Consider the following 25,913-nt stretch of genomic DNA (forward strand, 5'->3'; position numbering starts at 1 on the left):
CTGTGCATTAATTTTGTATCCTGCAAACTTACCAAATTCATTGATTAGTTCTAGTAGTTTTCTGGTGGCATCTTTAGGATTTTCTATGTATAATATCATGTCATCTGCAAGCAGTGACAGCTTTACTTCTTCTTTTCCAATTTGTATACAGTTTATTTCTTTTTCTTCTCTGATTGCTGTGGCTAGGACTTCCAAACCCATGATGAATAAAATTGGTGAGAGTGGATATCTTGTCTTGTTCCTGATCTTAGTGGAAATGCTTTCAGTTTTTCACCATTGAGAAAGATGTTTGCTGTGGGTTTGTCATATATGGCCTTTATTATGTTGAGATGGGTTCCCTCTGTGCCCATTTTCTGGAGAGTTTTATTTTTTATCATAAATTGGTGTTGAATTTTGTCAAAAGCTTTTTCTGCATCTATTGAGATGATCATATGGTTTTTATTCCTTAATTTGTTAATATAGTATATCACACTGATTTATTTGTGGGTATTGATAAATCCTTGCATCCCTGGGATAAATCCCACTTGATCATGGTGCATGATCCTTTTAATATGTTGTTGGATTCAGTTTGCTAGTATTTTGTTCATCCATGTTCATCAGTGATATTGGTTTGTAATTTTCTTTTTTTGTGATATCTTTTTCTGGTTTTGGCATCAGGGTGATGGTGGCTTTGTAAAATGAATTTTGGAGTGTTCCTCCCTCTGTAATTTTTTTGCAAGAGTTTGAGAAGAATCAGTGTTAGCTCTTCTCTAAATGTTTGATAGAATTCGCCTGTTAAGCCATCTGGTCCTGGACTTTGTTGGAAAATTTTTAATTACAGTTTCAATTACATTACTTGTGATAGAGCTGTTTATATTTTCTAATTCTTTCTGGTTCAGTCTTGGAAAATTGTACCCTTCCAAGAATTTGTTCATTTCTTCAAGGTTGTCCATTTTATTGGCATATTGTTGTTAGTAGTAGTCTCTTATAATCCTTTGTATTTCTGTGGTATCAGTTGTGATTTCTCCTTTTTCATTTCTAATTTTATTGATTTGCATACTCTCCCTTTTTTTTCTGTACTAGTAATAGCCTCTTCTCTTTGCAGTACAGTGGAACAGAGTGGGCAGAGTTTAAGAGGCCAGGTAGTAAATACTTTATGTTTTGAAGGCCCTATGATCTCTGTCACAACTATTCCCCTCAGCCACAGAAGCATGAAAGCATCTATTGACTAGATTCTCTTCGACCAGCTTGAGGAGGTATGAAAAGCTGTCAACACTCCTTCATTAAAAATGTTTGTCCTCTCACATATAACTCACGGCAGACTTCAAACTGATTAATGTAGTCTCCTTGACAATTTCTTGTGAAACACACAAATTGCATTGCTCAATTTGTTAATGAAAACTATAGACTAGCAGCTTGTGTGGTTCACAGCATAACGGTCTATTGTCTATGCTGAGAAATTTTGGCTGAGGTACCGAAAGTAAAGTGTTTGTCTTTCCCACATATTTCAGCCAACTGAGAGTCTTTGGGCTCAGGGTTCAAGACAGGAAAAGGCTGTGGAAATATAAAAAGGAATCCAGATGTAAGCTGAAATCCAAGACTTGGCCACATTCCAAGTCACCCATGTAGATGGAATTGAATTCTGTGTCTGATATTTTAAGTTATGATATTTTTCAGTGAATTATCTGCATTATTAAATGCTGTGAATAATTTTTGTGCTTAATATACATGCTTATTCTTGAAAACTGTGTTTTCCCTGCTCTAAGAGACATTTATCCATTCTTCTTTCAAGCTCATCTAAACAGAAATAATAGAAATGCAAAGGGTTGAAATGAGAAAAGAACATATCTGTTTTCTATTCCCATTTCAACCCTGAGTGACTTGAACAAAGCAGTTATCTTCCTTGTACGTTTATTTTTCAATTTAAAATGGGGTTAGCAATAACTGTCCCTTACCCCAAGTTCCAGAAGTAATAGATGAAGTCAAATCCACTTTTCAGAAACACCTTTACAATAAAACTACTGCACATAGAAAATGTAAAATTTCTACATCTTCTACAAGCAAATGGCTGTTTATGTTGTACCGCACTTGATAAACTAAATTTCATCAGACTTTATCAAAAGAAAAATGGCCACTACCTGGCCATTTGTTAGTGGTTGTTATGCCAAGATTTTCCTTGTGGAGAGAAAATACTATCAGGGCATAGCAAGGAAAGTGGGCACTCAGCATGAGGGCCATGAGTCTGAGCACTTAGTCCAGACCTGGGGACATGAATGGTTATTAGTTGCAGGCTCTTGTGACTACGATTGTTTTGATTATTTTGCATTTTTCAGATGCCAAGGACTAGAGTATAAAAACACCCACATTTATAGGCAACTTACTTATATAAGGGAATGTTTACTAATACCAGTTAGCATCAATCAAATTTTAAACAATGCCCTACCAAAAAAAACAGTATTTTAAATGCTCAACAGAATGGTAAAGTACAAGCTTCAGTTCTGCTACATGTATCTGAGTCCTCTTTGGCTCAGCATTCATCACAAGCTTCAGCAGCCAAGGCATAAGCTCATCCCAGATCTGTCCCTGCTTGCTTATACAGCAAGGAATATTCCACTGCAGTGATAGTCAGTGAAGCCAACCTCGAGGTGAGCAAAACACATAGAGTTAAGCACTATCTAGAGAGGTTGAAAGTGGGTAAGTTATATAAACAAAACATTTATCAATGTCCACTGACACTCAGAAAAAACAAATTACAGATAAAATTCAATCTTGTTCTCAATGGGCTTGTAATTATCCGAGGAGGTTTGCAAAGCCCAAGCCATGTTGGTAAAGACCAGGCCAAGGTACATACCGGAAAATGACATCATGACATGGTAAGGGATTGGGAGGAGGGGTATGCAGTTTACAATTAATTCAAGCACATAAAATGCATGCTATTTTATTAATAGGTTACAGAAATACCAGTCACCTAAGTGAAATACTGAATGGTCCAGGTGCCAGCTGCAGTTTGGCACCACATGGTGGCAATGTCTGTTCAGACGTCAATTATCTGAGCCCTGTGGCTGGTTGGGGTTTCCAGAACTACCATGGGGATTCAAGGAATATCTACATGATTTGATGTCATCTGCCAGACTGGGAAGATTGACCAGGGAACATAATACAGATTCAGGAAATCTGTCTCTGTCTCCCTGCTTCCTGAGACAGAGACTTCCTCTCCACCACATCTCCTACCCCACACAAGGTAATGGGAACTTTGTGGCCACCACTATTTCTGGCCAGCCCACTTGGTTCCACTCTGGAAACCAGTCCTCTTCATTCATATCTCAAAGCCCCACTGACATGGAATTGTTGGGTGAGGCATATTTTACAGAAGATTTTGGGAGTGGTTAGAGAAATCAGAGATTTACAGTATAGGACAGGATTGTACTTTCTTGAATTGACTTTCCGATACCACGGTTCCTGCAGTATACTGAGCAGTCCTTACCATAGAAAATTTCTTGCTAGATGTGTCCTTTTACAAGTCCCTGCTACCAACCAAGGGGTCTCAATGTCTTTCTCTCTCTCTCTCTCTCTCTCTCTCTCTCTATCTCAATCTCTCCTTTTCCCTCTCCTTCTTGTTACTGGTACTCTTGATATTTTTCTTCCTCACAGACAGTAGTTTGGCATTTTTCACCCCACCTTAAGTTAAGCTATTGGCCTATCTTTTCTTATCGCAAAACACAATAAGATCCTCAGCCAAACCAACTACCAACTACCAACAACCAACAAACCAACTACTAATTTGTTCCTCTTTCTCAGATATATGAAGCCTGCAGAAGCTTTGTAATTTATGGTTTGTTTTTTTTCTTTAACATATCCACCGAATAAAAATTTCAGGCAGGATTACTAGTCACCTGCCTCCACCCAAATCCCTGCCCTGCCCCTAAGCAGGCTGGATGGAGGTGGGGTGTGGATAAGGGAACTGAGTTTATTTCTGCTGGAGTCCAGTATTTAAATATTTCTTGTTAGAGCATTTCCAAACTCTGGAGCCATTCCTGGCAACACATCCTTATAGAACCTTTCTGTTTGCCTGAAAGAGCTGACCAAGAAAGAATCTGAAACAAGGACATAAGGCCCTGGGCAGATCAATAGCATCCACCACTGAACTTCATCATGAGAATCAGTGCTGGGATGGGCCAGTGAACTGACCATATGATATCTTTTGTGAAGCTGCAAACCTGGCTGCAAATAACTAAAACCATCCCTTGACCCTCTTCTTAAGAAATGTGCAGGAATGGAGATACTTTATTTTTTGGAACTTAGTAAAATAATAAGAGATTTGTACTGCCATAGGATTAAAAAAATGTACTACAAAGCCACAGAAATTGAGATGGTGTGAAGCTGATACCAGAAAGGAGAGATAGACCCAGGAAACAGAGCAAAAGCCCAGAAACAGAGCCATGTGAGTGTATAAGACAGAAGTGCAATTTTAAATCATCAGGGAAAGGATGGCGTATCCAATAGTGGTACTTGGGAAACTATTAACAATTGTTGGAGAAAGCAAATTTGGAGCCTTTTCTCATAATACCAAAGTAGATCTCTGAGAGACTGAATAGTTAAATGCAAATAAATAAATAAGCTAAGAGAAAGCATAAGTGAATGTTTTCATGATTTTTATATGGAAAAGACATTTTAACTATGATATGATAGAATCCATAAAGAGTTCTTACAAATTAGCAAAGACAATATGAACACCCCAATGTAAAATTAAGTAAATTATGCAAGTGGTCAATTCACAAAAAAGAAATGACAATAACTATAGCATAATTGTAAAATTTCAACTTACAATGAATCCCCTCCTGTGGTGGATAACATCAGGAGGGATTTCTTGCTGTACGGAATGGATGAGGTGAGAATTCTAATGTCCTTTGAAGCCTGAGATTATACCTTTCTGTGAAGTATTGGGTTGGCCAAAAAGTTCATTCAGGCCAACCCAATATTTCCTTGGTGCCTGTGTTGTAAAAGGAATTAAAGAGAAATAACACTGGGCTCTCCCTCTAAGGACCATATCATCCAATCAAGCAGATATGGGGAGGGAGATCAAGATTGCATAGTAAGGGAACACAGAGTTTACTTCCCCCCATAAACAGATCAAAAATACATCTACGTGTGGAGCAATTCTCACTGGAAACTATCTGGAAACTGGCAGAGAGACTCCTGTACAATCAAAGCTGTAAGAAAGATACACATGGAATTGGGTTGGAAGGGAAGAGAAGCGATCAGGTCAGTACCCTTGGGAGGGGACTAGGAGGAAAAGGGCAATTACACAGGCAGAGATCCTCCCTGGGGAGTGAGCAGTTTGAGCCACATATTGGCCACCCCAACCCTGGAGTCTGATGCCAGCAAGATGAACACCCTTGGCTGGTTGGAGGGCTGGTGGCGCTAACAGGAGAGCAGAGGGAAGCCTGAACTCCAGTCATGAGGAATACATAAACACTTGCTTGCTCCTGAGCCGGGCAGAGAGGGAGAATTTAAATCACACTGGTGGCTGACTGGTTTTCCGCCACCTCCCCGGCATGCACCCCAGCCTGAACTGAGCAAATGCTCCAACACTGCTTGCCTTGCATTGCATCTCCAAACTGGAGCAAGGACTGCTACAACCAAGGGAAAAGCTGGGCTGTGAGATGCTGAAGAAGCTCAAACCCTAAGTAGCGTCTGAGCAGGGAAAAGGCAGCCATTATTGGCAATTGTACAGGTGGCACATCAGAGGCAGTCTGGATTTCTGACAGCAGCCAGACTGCCACAACCCACATCCCAAACCTTGCTGACTACCCTCAACAGTCCCTCTTGTACCAGTACTGCTGGGTGCAGGAGCTGGGAGGGAGAAGAACACACACTTAAAGGGAACAGAGCCAGCTCAGACCCAACCTACAGGATTTCTTCTGCTCCAGCAACTTGGGACCTGACCCCACAACTGATAGGGCAGAAATAACCATTGAGCATAGGGGAAGCCCTGCTTCACACTTGGCTCTGGCCCTAGTCTTTCCATCTCCAGCCCCAGCTCTTTACAAGATGATAGCTGCCAGCACACCCTGAAGAAGATGTGACTTGTGTTCACATCAAATCCAGCTCTCTGACCAAAGCCACTGGACATAGGGAGACTGTATAGGGACACTCCCACACAAGGACACATCTTCAAGACTACAATAGGTAACTGTTTCACTTAATTGCATAGAGACAGAGAAAGATAAGCAAAATGAGAAGACAGAGGAATTTGTCACAATTGAAAGTGCAAGAGAAAATCCATGGAAAAACAACTAATAAAATGGAAATAAACCAGATAAAGAATTCAAAGCATTAGTAATAAGAATGCTAACTGATTTAGAAAAAAGAACAGATGAACACAGTGAGAAATTTAACAAGGAACTAGAATATATCAATAAGAATGAGTCAGAAGTAAAGAATACAATAAATGAAAGGAAAAGCACACTAGAGGAATGAACAGCAGACTTGATGATACAGAAGAATGCATATGTGATCTAGATGATAGAATAATGGAAATCACCCAATCAAAATAGCAAAAAAAAAAATTTTTTTTCAATGAGAATAGTTTAAGGGATCTTTAGGATAATAGCAAACATACCAACATTTGCATTATAGGGGTCCCAGAAGGAGGAAAGAGAGAGAAGGGGGTTAAAAATATATTTAATGAAATTATGGCTGAAAACTTCCCAAGCCTGAAGAGGGAAACAGATATCTAGGTACAGGAAGCACAGAGAATCCCAAACAAGATAAACTTAAATAGACCCACACCAAGACATATAATTAAAATGGCAAAATTAAAGAGAGAATTCTAAAAGTAGCAAAATAAAAACCAAGAATCATATACAAGGGAACCCCCATAAGGTTAACAGCTGCTTTTTCTGCAGAAACTATGCAGGCCAGAAGGGAGTAGCATGATATATTTAAATTACTGAAAGGGAAAAGCCTGCAACCAAGGATAATCTACCCAGAAAGATTATCATTTAAAATAGAAGGAGAGGTAAAGAAATTTTCATATAAGCAAAAACTAAAAGAGTCAATCAATACTAAACCTTCCCTAAAAGAAATGTTAAAGGGTCTTCTCTAAAGGGAAAAGAAAAGGCTAAAACATGAAGATTCTGTAGGAAAGGGGAAAATCCCACTAGAACAGCTGAAAGTCTAAGGATCAATAACTTAAATAAGCTAATCCAAAGATTAAAGGACAAAAAAGTGTAAAATCAAGTATAACTAGAATAATCAGTAAAGGGATAAATATGAAGGTGTAAAATGTGACATCAAAAGCACAAAGTATGGGGGAAGGGAATAAAAAATGTAGATCTTCTAGAATATGTTTGAACTTAAAGGACTACCTGCTTAAAACAAATAGATATAGTTATAAGTGAACATATATGAACCCCATGGTAAGCATAAATCAAAAAGCTACAGTAAATACTCAAAAACAAGAGAGAGGGGAAGACAAGCATACCACTAAGGAAATCATCAAACCACAAGTGGAGAGACTAAGAGAAAAAGAAAAGAATAGGGAAAAACTATAAAAACAACTTGAAAATGAGTAATAAAATGTCAATAAGTGCATATCTATCAATAATTACTTTAAATGTCAATGGACTGAATGCTCCAACCAAAAGACATAGAATGGCTGAATGGATAAAGAAAAAAAACAAGACCTATCTATATGCTGCTTACAAGAGATGCACTGCAGAACCAAAGACACACAGAATGAAATTAAGGGGATAGAAATAGATATTTCATGCAAATGGAAATGACAAGGAAGCAGATAGCAATACTCAGATCAGACACAATAGAATTTAAAACAAATTCTATAACAAAAGACAAATAAGGGCATTATATAGTGATAAAGTGATCAATGCAAGAGGAGGGTACTACACACATTAACATATATGCACTCTATACAGGACCACTTATATATATAAAGCAAATATTAAGAGACATTAAAAAAAGAAATCAGCAATACAATAATAGTAGGGGACTTTAACACCCCACTTACAACAGGGTGCCTTAAAACCCCCTGAGCCCACAGCCACCACTGGACACAGTCCGGCCCACCAAAATGTCCAGGACCTGGCCCCACACACCAGAGTGCAAGAACGAAAACTGGGACCCCCAGGGCCTTGCACTCAGAGACCTCAGGACTCAGCTTCACCCACCAGTAGGCAGACCCATTCCCCAGAACCCCTGGCCCCACCAACCCTGCTCTAGCCTTGAGACCAGCCTCACTCACTAACAGGTAGACATGAGCCACAGAACATACACAGCCCCATAGCCTGAGGACCCAGTCCACACAATAGCAGGCCAGATCCTGCCCTGGGACAAGATGGGCCCCAGCTTTGCCCACCAGTGAGAATGTTCTCCTCAGGACAAGCATAACCCACCACAGGTGGACAACAGCCATAGGACAGCCATAGGACAACCAGCCATAGGACAACAGCAACCCCACAGCCTGAAGACCTAGCCCACTCACCACCAGTCCAGCACCTGCTTGGACTGACTGAACCCAGGCCCTTGGTCTGACTGAACCCAGGCCCTGCCCACTTGCAGGCCAACAGACGCTTTGGGACACACCCGACAAAACAGCCTACTGTGTCAGAAACTGACCCCACCCACCAGCAGTCTGACACAAGCTCTGGGACCCCTGGGTCTTGAAGATAGATCCCAGGACCCAACTCTGCCTGCCAGTGGACCAGCATTAGCCCCAGAACATGGCTTCACCCACCAGTGGGCAGGTAACAATGCTGGAGTCTCCTGGACCCCAACTCCGTCCACCAGTGCATCAGCACTAGCCCTTGGTCCTCCTTGGGTTCTGAAGCCAACTGCCTTGTAACCCAGCCTCACAAACTAGTGTCCAGCAACCTTCACACAAGGCAGGGCCTAGCAACCAACCAGACCAGGGCCAACCAAGCCTACCAGACCACTCACAGTAGTCAACCTGCCACAACAGAAGAACACACAAAGCCCATATAGGGGAACATATAGCTCTAGTGATGAGAGAGGAGTGTGCTGCCAGACACACAGGACATCTCCTATAAAAGGCCACCTTTCCACAGTCAGGAAATATAACCAAACTTCCAGATACATAGGAATTAAAAACAGCAAGTTGGGAAAAATAAGGCAACAGAGGAACTTGTTCAAAATGAAGGAACAAGATAAAACCCCAGAAGAGGAACTAAGTGAAGTGGAGATATGCACTATACCCAAGAAAGAGTTCAGGGTAATGAACTCGGGAGAAGAATAGATGTACAGAGTCAGAAGTTATAAGTTTTTAACAAAGAGTTAGAAAATATAAAGAATAACCAAATAGAGATGAAGAACACAATAACTGAAATGAAAAATACACTAGAAGGAATCAAAAGTAGACTAAATGAAACAGAGGAATGAATCAGTGAGCTGGAAGACAGGGTAGTGGAAATCACTGCCACTGAACAGAAAAAAAAAGAAAGGAATGTAAAGAAATGAGGACAGTTTAAGAGGCCTCTGGGAAAACACCAAGTGCACTAATATTTGCTTTATAGAGATTCCAGGAGAAGAGAGAAAGAGAAAGGGGCTGATAATATATTTGGAAACATAATAGCTGAAAACTTCCCTAACCTGGGAAAGGAACAGTCATCCAAGTCCAGGAAGTGCAGAGAGTCCCATACAGGATTAACCCAAAGAGGAACACACCAAGACACATTCTAATTAAAATGACAAAAATTAAAGTTAAAGAAAGAATATTAAAAGCAGCAAGGGAAAAGCAACAAATAACATACAAGGAAACTCCCATAAGGCCATCAGCTGACTTTTCAGTAGAAACTCTGCAGGCCAGAAGTGAGTGGCATGATATATTTAAAGTGATAAAAGAGGAGAAGCCTACAACCAAAAACACAGTACCCAACAAGGCTCTCCTTCAGATTTGATGAAGGGGTCAAAAATTTTACAGACAAGCAAAAGCTAAAATAGTTCAGCAAACACACCAGCTTTAATAGAAATGCTAAAGGGACTTCTCTAAGTAAAAAAAGGAAAGGTCACAAATAGAAACATGAAAATTATGAAAGGAAAAGACTCATTAGTAAAGGCAAATATACAATAAAGGTAGGAAATGATCCATGCATAAAGCTAGTAGGAAGGTTAAAAGACAGAAGTAGTAAAATCACCTATATCCACAATAAGCAGCTAAGGGATACCTCAAACAATTAGATGTAAAATGTGAAGTCAAAAACAGTAATCGAGAAGAGAGGTGAGTACAAATGCAGGGTTGTTAAAGTGTGTTTGAATTAAGAGATCAGCAACTTAAAACAATCATATATAGACATAGATAATTATATATATATAAACTTTATGATAATCACAAACCAAAACTCTATAATAGATACACACACAAAAGAGAAAGGAATCCAAACATAACACTAAGATAGTCATAAAATCACAGTAGAAGAGAAAAAAAGAAGAAACAAAAAGAACTACAAAAACAACGCAAAAACAATAAACAAAATAGTAGTAAGAAAGTACATATCAATAATTACTTTAAATGTAAATGGACTAAATTCTCCTATCAAAAGACATAGAGTGGCTGAAAGAATATAAAACAAGACCTGTATATAATGCTGCCTACAAGATACTCACCTCAGATCTAAAGACGCAGACTGAAAGTAGGGGATGGAAAAAGGTAATCCATGCAAATGGAAATCAAAAGAAAGCTGGGGTAATTTTTCACAGAACTAGAACAAATAATTTTAAAATTTGTATGGAAACGCAAAAGACCCTGAATAGCCAAAATAATCTTGAAAAAGAAGAGAGCTGGAGGATCATGCTTCTGGACATCAGACTATACTACAAAACTATAATAGTAAAAACAGTATGGTACTGGCACAAAAACAGACACATAGATCAATGGAACAGAATTGAGAGCCCAGAAATAAACCCATGCACTTATGGTCAATTAATCTATGACAAATGAGGCAAGAATATACAATTGGAAAAAGACAGTTTCTTCAATAAGTGATGCTGGAAAAATTGGACAACTACATGTAAGAAAATGATATTAGGGTTAAAGACCTAAATACAAGGCTTGAAATCATAAAACTCCTAGAAGAAAACATAGGCAGAACATTCTTTGACATAAATCATAGCAATATTGTTTTGGATCTGTCTCCTAAGGCAAAGGAAATAAAATCAAAAATAAACAAAAGAGACCTAATTGAACTTAAAAGCTTTTGTACTGCAAAGGGAACCATGGACAAAATGAAAAGACAACCTACTGAATGGGAGAAAATATTTACAAATGATATAACCAATAAGGGTTTAATATCTAAAATACATGAACTGTTCATACAGCTCAATATCAAGAAACAACCCAATTAAAAATGGACAGAAGACCTGATTAGACATATTTCCAAAGAAGACATATAGATGGTTAACAGGCACATGAAAACATGCTTAGTATCACTAATCATCAGAGAAATGCAAATCAAAACCACAATGAGATATCACCTCACACTTGTCAGAATGGCTATCTTCAAAAAGTCTACAGATAACAACTGTTGGTGAGGATGTGAAGAAACCTACACTGTTGGTGAGAATGTAAATTGGTGCAGCCACTATGGAAATCAGAAAGGAGGTTCCTCAAAAAACTAAAAACAGAATTAGCCATATGACCCAGCAATTCCATTCCTGGATGTATATACAAAAAAACAAAAACACTAATTCAAAAATCAAAAAGATATATGCATCCCAATGTTCATAGTAGCATAATTGACAATAGCCAGGACATGGAAGCAACCTAAGTTTCCATCACCAGATGAATGACTAAAGAAGATGTGGTATATAAATATTAATACAATGAACTATTACTCAGCCATAAAAAGGAATGAAATTTTGCCACTTGCAACAACATGGATGGACTTGGAAGGTACTTAGTGAAATAAGTCAGACAGAGAAAGACAAAATACTGTATGTTATCACTTATATGTGGAATCTAAAAAATAGAACAAACTAGTGAATATAATAAAAGAGAAACAGATTCATAGATATAGTGACAAACTAGTGCTTACCAGTGGTGAGAGGCAAGGGTGGAGGGGCAAGATAGGAGTATGGGATTAAGAGGTACAAACTACTATGTATAAAATAAATAAGCTACAAGGATATGTTGTACAGAATAGGGGATATAGTCAATATTTTATAATAACTATAAATGGAGTATAGCCTCTAAAATTGTGAATCACTATGTTGCACTGAAACATATAATTTTATAAATCAACTATGCCTCAGTTTTTAAAAAGACTTAATAAAAAACACAAAAAAATCAATGCACATGTCTCATCTATCTCATCATGTGGGAACCAAGCTGTCCTTTCAGTCACAGTCTATTGCAGTCACTCCTGATTCTTTCCCTGGCTCACATTTGGCACATCCCTGATCCCTGATCCCTGATCTCTTCTCCCAAGGCAGATATTACTTCTGAGAGCTATCAGATTCAAGAGCCAAAAAAACCCATGAAGCTGTACAAAATAAGATTATACTAGGTCCTATTGACCAGTTCTCTAAAATAATGATTTGGGCAAAATATTAAAATGCAGGTTTATCTCCAATTAACTGCAAGAATAGGTAAAACTTCTCCAAGAATGTGTCAAGATGGAAGAAATATATTTATTTTCATATTTTCTAGTGATTAAATTTCATTCACTTGACCTACATTCATTTAGAATTTTTGATAACTTGGACATTGGATTGAGCACTTGCAACTTCCATGTGAAAGGGGTTTATATGAGCAAGATTTACTTACCCTTTGATCACAGTGGAGGATTTTTATTATTTTGGAGGTAGTTGAGGAGTATCTGAGGGGAATAGAAGGCTGAAAATCTGGAGACCCGGGACCCCAGGTCAGATTAAATGTTCTTATGGTTTTTTATTATATTATGTAATATATATGTGTGTGTGTATGACATTTACATATGTGATAAAATATTCATAATGTAAAATTTATCATTTTACATTCACAATGTTATGCAACTGTCACCACTGTCCATTTCAAGAACTTTTTATCATCCCAGATTCTGTACCTATTAAACAGTAACTCCCATCCCCATATCCCAGCTCCTGGTAACCTCTGTTCTATTTTCTGTCTTTATGAATTTTCCTGTTCTAAATATTTCATGTAAGTGGAGTCATACAATATTTGTCCTTTTGTGTCTGGCTTATTCACTTAGCATAATGTTTGCAAGGTTCATCCAGTTGTAGCATGTATCAGAACTTCATTCTTTTTAAGGCTAAATAATATTCTATTTTATGTATATACCACATTTTGATTATCCATTCATCTACTGAGGTGCATTTGGGTTGTTTCCACGCTTTAGTTATTGTGAATAATGCTGCTATGAACATTGGTGTACAAGTATTTGTTTGAGTCCCTGCATTCAATTCTGGGTATGTATCTAGAAGTGGAATTGCTGGGGCATATTCCTGTTATTCTTAATTATCTCTGTTAGAGCATGGACCTGTCTATAACTCATTTTAGTTGAAATTAAGTCCATACTTTTTCTTTCCCACAAATGAATAACAAAATAACTTTTCCTTCTTAAAAAAAAAAAAAGAAACTGATAATTTATGTTTACTGATTTAGCTTAGCATTTTCCTAATGGTCTGATCTGTGATTTTCCAAAGAGCACTTTGTGGGGGTTTTCTTTGTTTTTAACATCTTTATTGGAGTATAATTGCTTTACAATGGTGTGTTAGTTTCTGCTTTATAACATAGTGAATCAGCTATACATATACATATATCCCCATATCTCCTCCCTCTTGCATCTCCCTCCCACCCTCCCTATCCCACCCCTCTAGGTAGTCACAAAGCATCGAGTTGATCTCCCTGGAGCACTTTGTTTTAAAGTATAGATTTCATTTTTTTAATTCACGTACAGTGAGGCCAACAGATCAGGATGTGATTTCCATTGAAAATATAGTTTATTACTCATAGTTCCCAAGAGGAAGGTGCACACCACCCCACAGAGGGTCACAGGCAGAGAGCATGGGGAAACTGTAGGAAAGTCTTTTACTATGTTTTTGAGGGAAGCAACCAGTGAGGCAGGGTAAACAGGCCTAGCATTTTCTTGTTTGAATCATTTCAGTGGGCTCCAGTGTAGGGGCTGCCCATAGATGTCTGAGGTGGCCCTGGGGTGATTAGGGCAGAAGGATAGTATCCTGTAGTGTAAGAGCCCCGAAAAAGCAGATAGACGGCAGGTAGGGGCCTTGGGTTGTTTAGTTTGAATATGAAGTCACACTAGCAGGAGTTATCTCTAGGAGTTAGCTAGCTCTGGACAGGCAGTCCCTCCTAGATTCATCAGCAAGACCCAAGATGTCAAAGCATCAGATACAGAAACTAGAAAATATGGTTAATACATACTTTAGTGATGTAATTAAATCTCCAACAACAATATAGTAGTTCCAACAGGCTTGTAGGCCTTGGATCTGAAAAGGTGATTCTCAATGTCAGCTGTATTCCAGAATGGCTTGGGGAATTTTCTAAACTGTGGTTTTCTGCTCCCACACTCATGACCAATTACATGAGTATCTCTGGACACTGATCATTTAAAAATCTCCCCCGATGTTTCTCATGTGATTCTGAGCTTGAGAACCAGTGGTCTAAATGTTTCTCAAAGTCTGAACCAGAACCAGCATCAGCGTCACCTGGGAACTTGTTATAAATTCAGATTCTCAGACTTACCTCAGACATGCTAAGTTGGAAACTGGGTGGGGCCCAGAGTGGAGCCTAGCCCTCCATATTTGTACAAGCCCTCTAGGTGATTCTGAGGCTGGTTTAAGTTTGAGAACCACTGGTCCAAGGTAAGAAGCATCTGTGACTTGACTGCAGTGTTCTCTCATCATATCCCTGACTCCAAAAAGATGCTCAGCGCTCTGAGAGAAAGACCCCACAAAGCTCAGTTAACATGTTTTTATCACCAAGTAAGTATTGGTCTTCAAAAGGGAGGGCTGTTCTTACAGATAGAAGAAATAGGTGCAACCTGCAGGTTCCCAGGGTCTCCCTGACACCATAGTCCTCAAACATTTTGATTTCAAGCAGTATCTATACAGCAATCAGGAAGAGGGACTGAGATCAAGTAGGAAACAAGTATGCAGTCACTGCTGTGGTGACTAGAGAACTGAGGCTCCCAAGAAGTCTTCTAGAGGAGACAATCAAAGTGAACATTGAAAGTCTGGTAAGACTGGAACAGCCTGTCTGCATGGAAGAGCCTGTCTGCACAGAACAGCCTGTCTGCATGGAACAGCCAGTCTGTACATAACAGCTTGCACTAAACACCCTGCTTTGCTGAATCTGTGGCTTGTTACTTTAAGAACTCTTCAAGTTTCTTCAAGTTTCAAATTTTAGCATTCAGAGGAGGCAGAATAAGTGGTAAAACTGTGGGGCTTTGCAAAGAAGTGATTGAAAACAAACTATTGATAAAGGAGAAATTGTGAGTGAGTAAGTGGGTTTTCCTTTTTGGAAAAAAAATATTGCAGAAAATAAGCATAAATAGTGGAAGAAAATATCACTGGGTGACTAGAGCTAATCAATGAATTTGGTAAAGTTGCAGGATACAAAATTAATGCACAGAAATCTCTTGCATTCCTATACACTAAGAATGAAAGATCAGAAAGAGAAATTAAGGAAATAATCCCATTCACCATTTCAACAAAAAGAATAAAATACCTAGGAATAAACCTACCTAAGGAGGTAAAAGACCTGTACTCAGAAAATTATAAGACACTGATGAAAGAAATCAAAGATGACACAAACAGATGGAGAGATATACCATGTTCTTGGATTGGAAGAATCAATATTGTGAAAATGACTCTACTACCCAAAGCAATCTACACATTCAATTCAATCCCTATTGAATTACCAGTGGCATTTTTTACAGAACTAGAACAAAAAAATCTTAAAATTTGTATAGAGACAAAAAACCCTGAATAGCCAAAGCAGTCTTGAGGGGAAAAAAAAAACAGAGGTGGAGGAGTCAGACTCCCTGACTTCAGACTATACTACAAAGCTACAGTAATCAAGAAAATATGGTACTGTCACAAAAACAGAAATATAGATCAATGTAACAGGATAGAAAGACCAGAGATAAACCCACACACCTATGGTAAACTAATCTATGGCAAAGGAGGCAAGGATACACAATGGAGAAAAGACAGTCTCTTCAATAAGTGGTGTTGGGAAAACTGGACAGCTACATGTTAAAGAATGAAATTAGAACCCTCCCTAACACCATACACAAAAATAAACTCAAAATGGATGTAAATGTAAGACCAGACACTATAAAAATCTTAGAGGAAAACATAGGCAGAACACTCTTTGACATAAATCACAGCAAGATCTTTTTTGATCCACCTCCTAGAGTAATGGAAATAAAAACAAAAATAAACAAATGGGACCTAATGAAACTTAAGTTTTTGCAGAGCCAAGGAAACAATGAACAAGATGAAAAGAAAGCCCTCAGAATGGGAGAATATATTTGCAAATGAATCAATGGACAAAGGATTAATCTCCAAAATATATAAATAGCTCATGCAGCTCAATATTAATAAAACAAATAACCCAATCAAAAAATGGGCAGAAGACCTAAATAAACATTTCTCCAAAGAAGACATACAGATGGCCAAGAAACACATGAAAAGCTGCTCAACATCACTAATTATTAGAGAAATGCAAATCAAAACCACAATGAGGTATTACCTTACACCAGTTAGAATGGGCATCATCAGAAAATCTACAAACAACAAATGCTGGAGAGGGTGTGGAGAAAAGGGAACACTCTTGCACTGTTGGTGGGAATATAAATTGATACAGCCACTACGGAGAACAGTATGGAGGTTCCTTTGAAAACTAAAAATAGAATTACCATGTGACCCAGCAATCCCACTACTGGGCATATCCCTAGAGAAAACCATAATTCAAAAAGACACATGCACCCTGATGTTCCTTGCAGCACTATTTACAATAGCCAGGTCATGGAAGCAACCTAAATGCCCATCAACAGATGAATGGATAAATAAGATGTGGTACATATATACAATGGAATATTACTCAGCCATAAAAAAGAATGAAATTGGGTCACTGATAGAGACGTGGATGGTTCTAGAGACTGTCATACAGAGTGAAGTGAGCCAGAAAGAGAAAAACAAATATCGTATATTAACGTATATATGTGGAGCCTAGAAAAATGGTACAGATGAACCGGTTTGCAGGGCAGAAATAGAGACACAGTGTAGAGAAGAAACGTATGGACACCAAGGGGGGAAAGTGGTGGTGCTGATGGTGGTGGTTGGGTGAATTGGGAGATTGGGATTGACATGTATACACTAGTATGTATAAAATAGATAACTAATAAGAACCTACTGTATAAAAAAATAAATAAAATTAAATTAAAATATTAAAATATATATATATCACTGGGTGACTTTTCTCCAGTGAAAAGAAGCTGGCTCTGTGGCTGGCTCTAATCTCAGCTCCTCATTTTACCAGCTATGAATTTCGGAAAGTTAATTAAATTCTAAGCTTTGGTTTCCTTATCTACAAAATGGGATTATGATAGTATCTACCTAATCATTTGTTTTGAGGATTAAAGAAGATAATGCCAGTAAAGTGCATGGCACTGTGTTATTCACTCAATAAAATCTAACTTCCAGTTCAGCTATTAATACTATCATTAATGTTATTATGAACACAGTGACCTAGAGTAAAACCCTCAAAATATTAGCTGTTCTTCTTCTTATTATTATTATCAGGAATGCTGAGGCTTTGCATTAAACTCACATCAGGGGGAAAGTCCTATAACTAGCCAGACATGCCAAGGACCATCTGAGAAAAAATACTCTTTCTCAAAATTCAAATAACTTATTAAAATGTCCAACTTACAATGAGCTTCATCTTAAACAGAATAGGATAAGTTGTGCTGTTGTAAGAAACCTCAAAATCTGTGGTTTAACACTGCAAAGGTTTGTTTCTTTCTCATATTCCAATCAGACTCAAATCATTTGGTATCTGTCCTCCAAGTGGTAACTCAGAGACCCAGACAGCTTCCATCTGGAGATATATATTTAAGGACCAGGCCTAGAAGTAGCTTAAACTTTGTGGCTCTCACCTACTGATCTTAATTCTAGGATAAGTCTTATCTCTCTCCAAGATAATTATGCTTATATCCGTGAAGCCATTTGTCATTTAGGATAGATTGTCTCATTAACCACCACAATGGTTCTCATCTGAATGTACTAGTTGGTCTATGTTCCTGCACCAAAATTGACCCTAAGTTTAAATCTGACAAGTATGTATTGAGCAGTAAAATCACCTCCTTTATTCTAGAGACTATACTTCCATTAATGCAGCCTAAGATTTCATTTTCTCTTTGGAGGGAGAGGTAAGCAATATTGAACTTAACATCAACTAAAATTGCTGTAGGTATACAACAGATTCAGTTCCCTCTGATCAGTGTTTGTTCTTCTCTTTTCATTCTGAATAGGAATCTCCATTATGGAAAAAGTCCATAAGAAAAACATAAGTTGAAGAGATTTGCTTTCTCTACTTTATCCATTAACATATCACCCTTCTCTCCAATGCAGGTGGCTAGCCTTATTATCAAAGCTTATTAATGGCAAATGCTGAGAAATGTAACCATCAAGGCTTGACCAACCCTATTATTTCTTGAACTGACCCCTTCCATCCACCTTGTTGCAGGTACCACATCTGTGTGACTGTGTTGATCTACTTCCTCCCCCTGCTGGTGATAGGCTATGCGTACACTGTAGTGGGTATCACACTGTGGGCCAGCGAGATCCCTGGGGACTCCTCTGACCGTTACCACGAGCAAGTCTCTGCCAAGCGCAAGGTGAGCAAAGGGCAGGCAGTACTTAACCCACCCTGGCATAGGTGACAGACCGGCAAGTTTATGAGCCCCAGAGCCTCAGGAGACCCAGAGGCAGCAGGCACAAAACATCCCTGGGTCCTGGGAACAATAGAAGGGAGTGGAGGAAAGGGGAAGGGAGGGGAGGGAAGAGATCTTTCTTCAATGTTTTCGTAACCTAGGCCTGCCTGTACAGGCATAAGCCACCTCACTCTCGCCTTAAGGCTAATTGAAAACTGTCAAGTCATTACAACACAAACACACATATTTAACTACAAAAGCATGAAGAGTTATTCAGTTCTCTTTTATTATTAAAATTTGACAAAATAGTACATTTACTTGGTTCAAACATCAAAAAGTACTAAAAGAAACAAAATTATGGTGATGGAGAACAGACTAGGAGTTGCCAGGATTAGTACTGGGGGAAGAGTCTGTCTACAAAGGGACAGCATGAGTGAGTTTCTTTGTGATGATGGAGCAGCTATGTATCCTGATTGCTGTGGGTTTTTCACTTATCTCTGCATATGATAAAATTTCATAGAACTATACATCAAAAAAAAAATGCATGTAAAAACTGGCAAAATCCAAATGCAGTCCGTTAATAGCACTGCACTATCATCAGTTTCCTGATTTTGATCATGTGGCATAGTTATGTAAGATGATATCATTGGGAGAAGCTGTGTGATGGGTACCTGGGAACTCTCTGACCTATTTTTGCAACTTCTTGGGAGTCTTAAATTATTCGAAAATTAAAAGTCAAGAAATATATTGAGTCTTACCATGAAAGGTCTCCCTCCTTTCTAGGTCCTCCATCTACATAGTTCCCAAATGTGTATGCACACACACACACACACACACACACACACACACACACACACACACACACACACACAGTATGATAACCACAGTTGTTGTTAATCCTTTCAGATATTGTAATGCAAATAAATTTATTTGTAAGCCAAATTTATTTGTAAGCCAAATAAATATATATTCTTTTCTTTCTTACACAAATAGTAAATACACGCTGTTCTTCCTCTTATTTTTAAATTTAACAATATCCACAAAATCTTCAAAAATCAATATAGAAAGAGATTTCTCATTCTTTATTTTTCTCTTTTGGTACTTCTTGGCATAGTATTTCATTGTGTGGATGCTAGATAGCTTTTCTTTTTTATTGAAATACAGTTGACTTACAATAGTATATTAATTTCAGGTGTATTACATAATGATTTGACATTTGCATCCACTAGCACCACAATAATTCTAGTAACGATCTGTCCCCATACAAAGTTATTAAAATGTTACTGACCATATTCTTTATGCTGCTTATTACATCCCCATGACTTATTTAAGGTTTGTACCCCTTAATCCCCTTCACCCATTTCACCCACCTACCCATCCCCCTTCTTTCTGGCAACCACCCTTTTATTCTCTACATCTTTATGAGTCTGCTTTTGTTTTGTTTGTTTCTTTGTTTTGTTTTTTAGATTCCACATATAAGTGAGATGATGTGATATTTGACTTTCTCTTAGGATAATACCCTCTATATTCATCCATGTTGTCCCAAATGACAAGATTTCATTTTTTAATGTCTGGGTAATATTCCATTGTATGTGTGTGTATATATATATATACATAAAATATATTTTTATACCCATTCCTCTATCAATGGACACTTAGGTTGCTTCCATATCTTGGCTATTGTAAATAATGCTCCTATAAACATCAGGGTACTTGTATCTTTTCAAAGTGTTTTTGTTTCCTTTGGATAAATACCCAGGGGTGTAGTTGCTGGATCATATGGTAGTTCTCTTTTCAATTTGTTGAGGAATCTCCATACTGTTTTCCAGAATGGCTGCACCAATTTACATTTCCACCAACAGTTTACAAAGGCTCATTTTTCTCCACATCCTTGCCAATGCTTGTTATCTGCTGTCTTTGTGATATAGCCATTCTGACACGTGTGAAGTGATATCTCATTGCGGTTTTGGTTTGATGAGTAATGTTGTGTATCTTTACATGTGCCTTTTGGCCATCTGTATGCCTTATTTGGAGAAACATCTCTTCAGGTCCCTGCCATTTTTTAATGCAGTTGTTTGGTTTTTTTGATGTTGAGTGATATTAGTTCTTTGTATATTTTAGATATTAATCCCCTATCAGATATATTATTTGCAAATATTCAGTAAGCTGCCTTTTTGTTTTTAGTTTCCTTCACTGTGCAAAAGCTTTTCACTTTGATGTAGTCCCATTTGTTAATTTTTGCTCTTGTTTCCCTTGCCTGAGGAGACAAATTTTTTTTAAAAAATGCTAAGACCAGTGTCAAAAAGGGTGCTTCCTGTTTTCTTCTAGAAGTTTTGTGGTTTCAGGTCTTCCATTTAAGTTTTTAATCCAGTTTGAATTTATTTTTATATATGATGTGAGAATGTAATCCAGTTCTATTTTTTTGCATGTAGCAGTCAACTTTTCCCAACACTGTTTTTTGAAGAGGCTGTATTTTCCCCACTATAATTCTTGCCTCCTTTGTCATAGATTAATTGACCATATGGGTGTGGATTTATTTCTGGGATCTCTATTCTGTTCTTTTGAGCTCTGTGACTGTTTTGTGCCAGTACCATATTGTTTTGATTACTGTAGCTTTTAGTATGTTTTTGAAATCAAGAGCATAATGCCTCCAGCTTTGTTCTTCTTTCTCAAGATTTTTATGGCTACTTGGGGTTTTTTGTGTTTCTGTATAAGTTTTAGAATTATTTGTTGTAGTTCTGTGAAATTGCCTTTGGTATTTTGATAGATTGCATTGAATCTGTAGGTTGCCCTGGGTAGTATGGTCATTTTAACAATATTAATTCTTCCAATCTGTGAGCATGCTATATTTTGGTTTTTGCTTGTGTCCCCTTCAATTTATTTTATCAGTGCCTTATAGTTTTCCAAGTACAAGTTGTCTACCTCCTTGGTTAGGTTTATTCTTAGGTATTTTATTCTTTTTGATGCAGTCCTAAATGGGACTGTTTTCTTAATTTCTCATTCTGATATTTCAGTGTTAGTATATAGAAATGCAACAGATTTCTGTATATTAATTTTGTATCCTGAAACTTTATTGAATTTGTTTATTAGTTCTAATAGTTTTTTGGTGGGTTCTTTAGGATATTCAATGTATAGTATCCTGTCATCTGCAAACAGTGACAGTTTGAAGTTTTCCTTTCTAATTTGGATATCTTTTATTTCTTTTTCTTGTCTGATTGCTTTGAATAGAACTCCCAATACTACATTGAATAAAAAGGGTGAGAGTGGGCAACGTTTTCTTGTTTCTGATCTTAGAGGAAATGCTTTCACCTTTTCACCACTGAATATGATGTTAGCTATGGGTTTGTCATATATGGCCTTTATATGTTGAGGTATGTTCCCTCTATACCCACTTTGTTGAGAGTTTTTGTCATAAAAAGATACTGAATTCTGTCAAAAGTTTTTTCTGTATTTATGAAAATGATCATATGATTTTTATTCTTCAATTTGTTAGTGTGATGTAACACATTGACTAATTTGCTGATGTTGAAACATCCTTGCATCCCAGGCACAAATTCCATTCAATCATGGTGTATGGTCCTTTTAAGGTATTGTTGAATTCTGTTTGCTAATATTTTGTTGAGGATTTTGCATGCATGTTCATCAGTTATATTGGTCTGTAATGTACTTATTGCCATTTTGTTGTTTTATAGTTCTCTTTTCTTCTCTTTTTTGCTCTCTTCCCTTGTGGTTTAATGTCTGCCTTTAATGTTATGTTTGGATTCCTTTCTCTTTTTTCATGTGTATCTATTAGAGATTTTTTTGGTTTGTGGTTACCATGATGTTTATATATAGCAAACTATATATACATACACATGTGATTTTTTTTTTTTTTGGCTGCGTTGGGTCTTCATTGCTACATGCAGACTTTCTCTAGTTGTGGGTTGTGGGGACTACTCTTCATTGCGATGTGAGGGCTTCTCACTGCAGTGGCTTCTCTTGTTGTGGATCATGGGCTCTAGGTGCGCCGGCTTCAGTAGTTGTGGCATGCAACCTCAGTAGTTGTGGCTCACGGGCTCTAGAGTGCAGGCTCAGTAATTGTGGTGCATGGGCTCTGCGGCATGTGGCATCTTCCCAGACCAGGGCTCGAACCTTTGTCCCCCACATTGGCAGGCAGATTCTTAACCACTGCACAAAAGGGAAGTCCCACATGTGATTATTTTTAAGTTGGTGACCACTTAAGTCTGAACTCATTCTAACCACCCTTCATTTTTATTCCCCCCCCCCACATTTAATGTTTTGACATCATATTTTACATCTTTTTGTTTTGTGTATCCCTTAACTACTTATTGTGGATATAGATGATTTTACTACTTTTGTCTTTAATCTTCCTACTAGCTTTATAAGTGGTTGATCTACTATCTTTATTGTATGTTTGCTTTAACCAATGAGATTTTTCCTCTCATAATTTTCATATTTCTGGCTATGGTCTTTTCTTTTCCCCTTAGAGAAGTCCCTTTAACATTTCTCGTTAAGCCAGTTTAGTGGTGCTGAATTCTTTTAGCTGTTGCTTGTCTTAAAATTTGTATCTCTCCTTCAAATCTGAATGATAGTCTTGCCAGATAGAGTATTCTTGGTTGCATGTTTTATCCTTTCATCACTTTGAATATATGGTGCCACTCCCTTCTGGCCTGCAAAATTTCTACTGAAAAGTCAGCTGACAGTCTTATGGGAGTTCCCATGTGTGTAACTATTTGTTTCCTCTTGCTGCTCTTAATATTCTCTCTTTATCTTTAATATATGCCATATTAATATAATGTGTATTGGTGTGGACTGCTTTGGGTTCATCTTGTTTGGGACTCTTTGTGCTTCTTGGACATGGATGTCTGTTCCCTTTCCCAGATTGGGGAACTTTTCAACTATTATTCCTTCAAATAAGTTCTTTGATGCTTTCTCTCTCTCTTATCCTTCTTGGACCCCTACAATGCAAATATTTGTACACTTTGGTTGTCCCAGAGGTCTCTTAAACTACACTCATTTTTTTGTTAATTATTTTCTTTTTAAATTTTTTGTTCAGCTTGGGTGTCTTCCAGTTTGCTGATCCACTCCTCTGTATCACCTAATCCACTGTTGATTCCTTCTAGTGAATTTTTTATTTCAGTTATTGTATTCTTCAGTTCTGTTTGGTTCTTCTTTATATTTTCTAATTTTATTTAAATTCTCATTGTGTTTATCCATTCTTCTCTCAAGTTCATTGAGCATATTTATTGTCATTACTTTGAAATCTTTTTCAAGTAGATTGTTTATCTCCACCTCATTTAGTTCTTTTTCTGAGGTTTTGTCTTGTGCCTTTGTTGAAAACATATTCCTCTGTCTCCTCAAATTGTGTGTATTTATTTCTCTGTGCTTATTTCTATGCATTAGGTAAGTTGGTTACATGTTCTGATCTTGGAGAAGTGGCCTTGTGTTGGAGCTGTCCTGTGGGGCCCAGCAGCACACTCTCCTCTGATCAACAGAGCTATATGCTCTAGGGGTGCCCCCTATATGTGCTGTGTGGGCCGTTCTGTTGTGTTGGGACTGACTACTGTGGGCATGTTGGTAGGTGGGGCTGGCCCCCAGCCCAGTTCACTGCCGACTCTGCCTTGTGACTGTTGGTGCACTTGTGCACAGGGCCAGGTCCTGGGGCAGCTGGCTGTGGGTCTATGAGGGCCCTGGGGCTGGTACCAGCCCACTGGTGGGTGGGTAACCTCCCAGAGCTAATAGACTAGAAGAAGAACTCCAAAATGGCATTTGCCAAAACCAGTGTCCTCATGGTAGAATGAGCTCCCCCAAACAGCTGTCACTGGTGTTTTTGTCCCCAGGGATGTTCCCAATTGCCTCCTTCTTCTCCAGGAGGCTCTTCAAGGTCAGCAAGTGGGTCTGGCTCAGGCTCCTCTCAAATCACTGCCTCTGTGCTGAGACTCAGAGCATGTGAGATTTTTTGTGCACTCTTTAAGAGCAGAATCTCTGTTTCCTACAGCTCTCTAGCCCTCCAGTGTGCAAGCCCTGCTTGCCTTCAAAGCAAGAGATTCTGAGGGTTTGTCTTCCCAGTGCATACCCCGCTGATGTGGGGCTCAGACCTCTTGCTCCTTGGGGAGGACCTCTGCAATTGTGATCATCCTTCCATTTGGGGGTGACCTCCCCAGGGGTGTGGGTCTTGACTATACTGCATCTCTGTCCCTCCTATCCATCTCATTGTGATTCCTTATTTATATCTTTAGTTCAAGAAAAGCTTTTCTGCTAGTCTTCAGGTCATTCTCATTAATAGTTTCTCTGTAACTAGTTGGTGTGCCCATGGGAGGAGGTGAGCTCAGTGTCTTCCTACTCCACTATCTTGGCCACACCTCTCTTAGGTCATTTTTTCTCTGAAGGTTTCTTGGGAATAAAAAGGAATGGGTTATATCACCCAGTATTCATAAAACCATTTTATTAATATCCCCTTTAAACATCTGACACTCCCTTGCTGCTGCTGTCCAAATCCCACCCCTTCTCTTTCCCTCTCCCTGAGTCTTCACACCTAGAAGCCTGCTCTGGCTCATGACCCCTTTCCCCCTGCTGCTTCCTCCCCATTCCTGGGTCTTTACCTCCTGAACACCCATTCCCCTTTGCTCATTTATCTGGTCTCCCTTGGCTTCTCCAGTCATTGCCCAGAAGTATGGTATAACACAGAAGTTCTCAAACATGAGTGCACATCAGAACAATCAGAAGGGCTTGTCAAAGTCTGAATTCTGGGTCCCACACTCAAACTTTTTGATTCAGTTAGCCTGGAATGGGGTCCAAGAATTTGCATTTCTGACAAGTACTCAAGTTATGGCCATGTTGCTGGTCCTGGGGCCACCCTCTGAGAATCACTGACATAAACAAAGTCCTTTGGTACCACATATAAATGGTCCTTCCTCCACCTTGAAAGGTGTTATTATAATTACTTTACACTCCATATCACATTGTGCACAGTCAGGGGGCAGGATAAGAGAGAAAATAACA

The 25,913-nt window shown here is 38.4% G+C and overlaps 1 protein-coding gene across 1 annotated transcript in view; it reads left to right on the forward strand.

The window, feature by feature from the left end:
- TACR1 (tachykinin receptor 1) overlaps nt 1-25,913 on the forward strand; it is a 98,818-nt gene that overhangs the window by 67,940 nt on the left and 4,965 nt on the right. Inside the window, exon 3 of the mRNA XM_004277124.3 lies at nt 18,725-18,875. Within this exon, the coding sequence (XP_004277172.1) occupies nt 18,725-18,875 (151 nt within the window). The remainder of the gene's footprint in view (nt 1-18,724; nt 18,876-25,913) is intronic.

Source organism: Orcinus orca, chromosome 13 (assembly GCF_937001465.1).
Source record: "Orcinus orca chromosome 13, mOrcOrc1.1, whole genome shotgun sequence".
In the NCBI taxonomy this organism is placed as follows: domain Eukaryota; kingdom Metazoa; phylum Chordata; class Mammalia; order Artiodactyla; family Delphinidae; genus Orcinus; species Orcinus orca.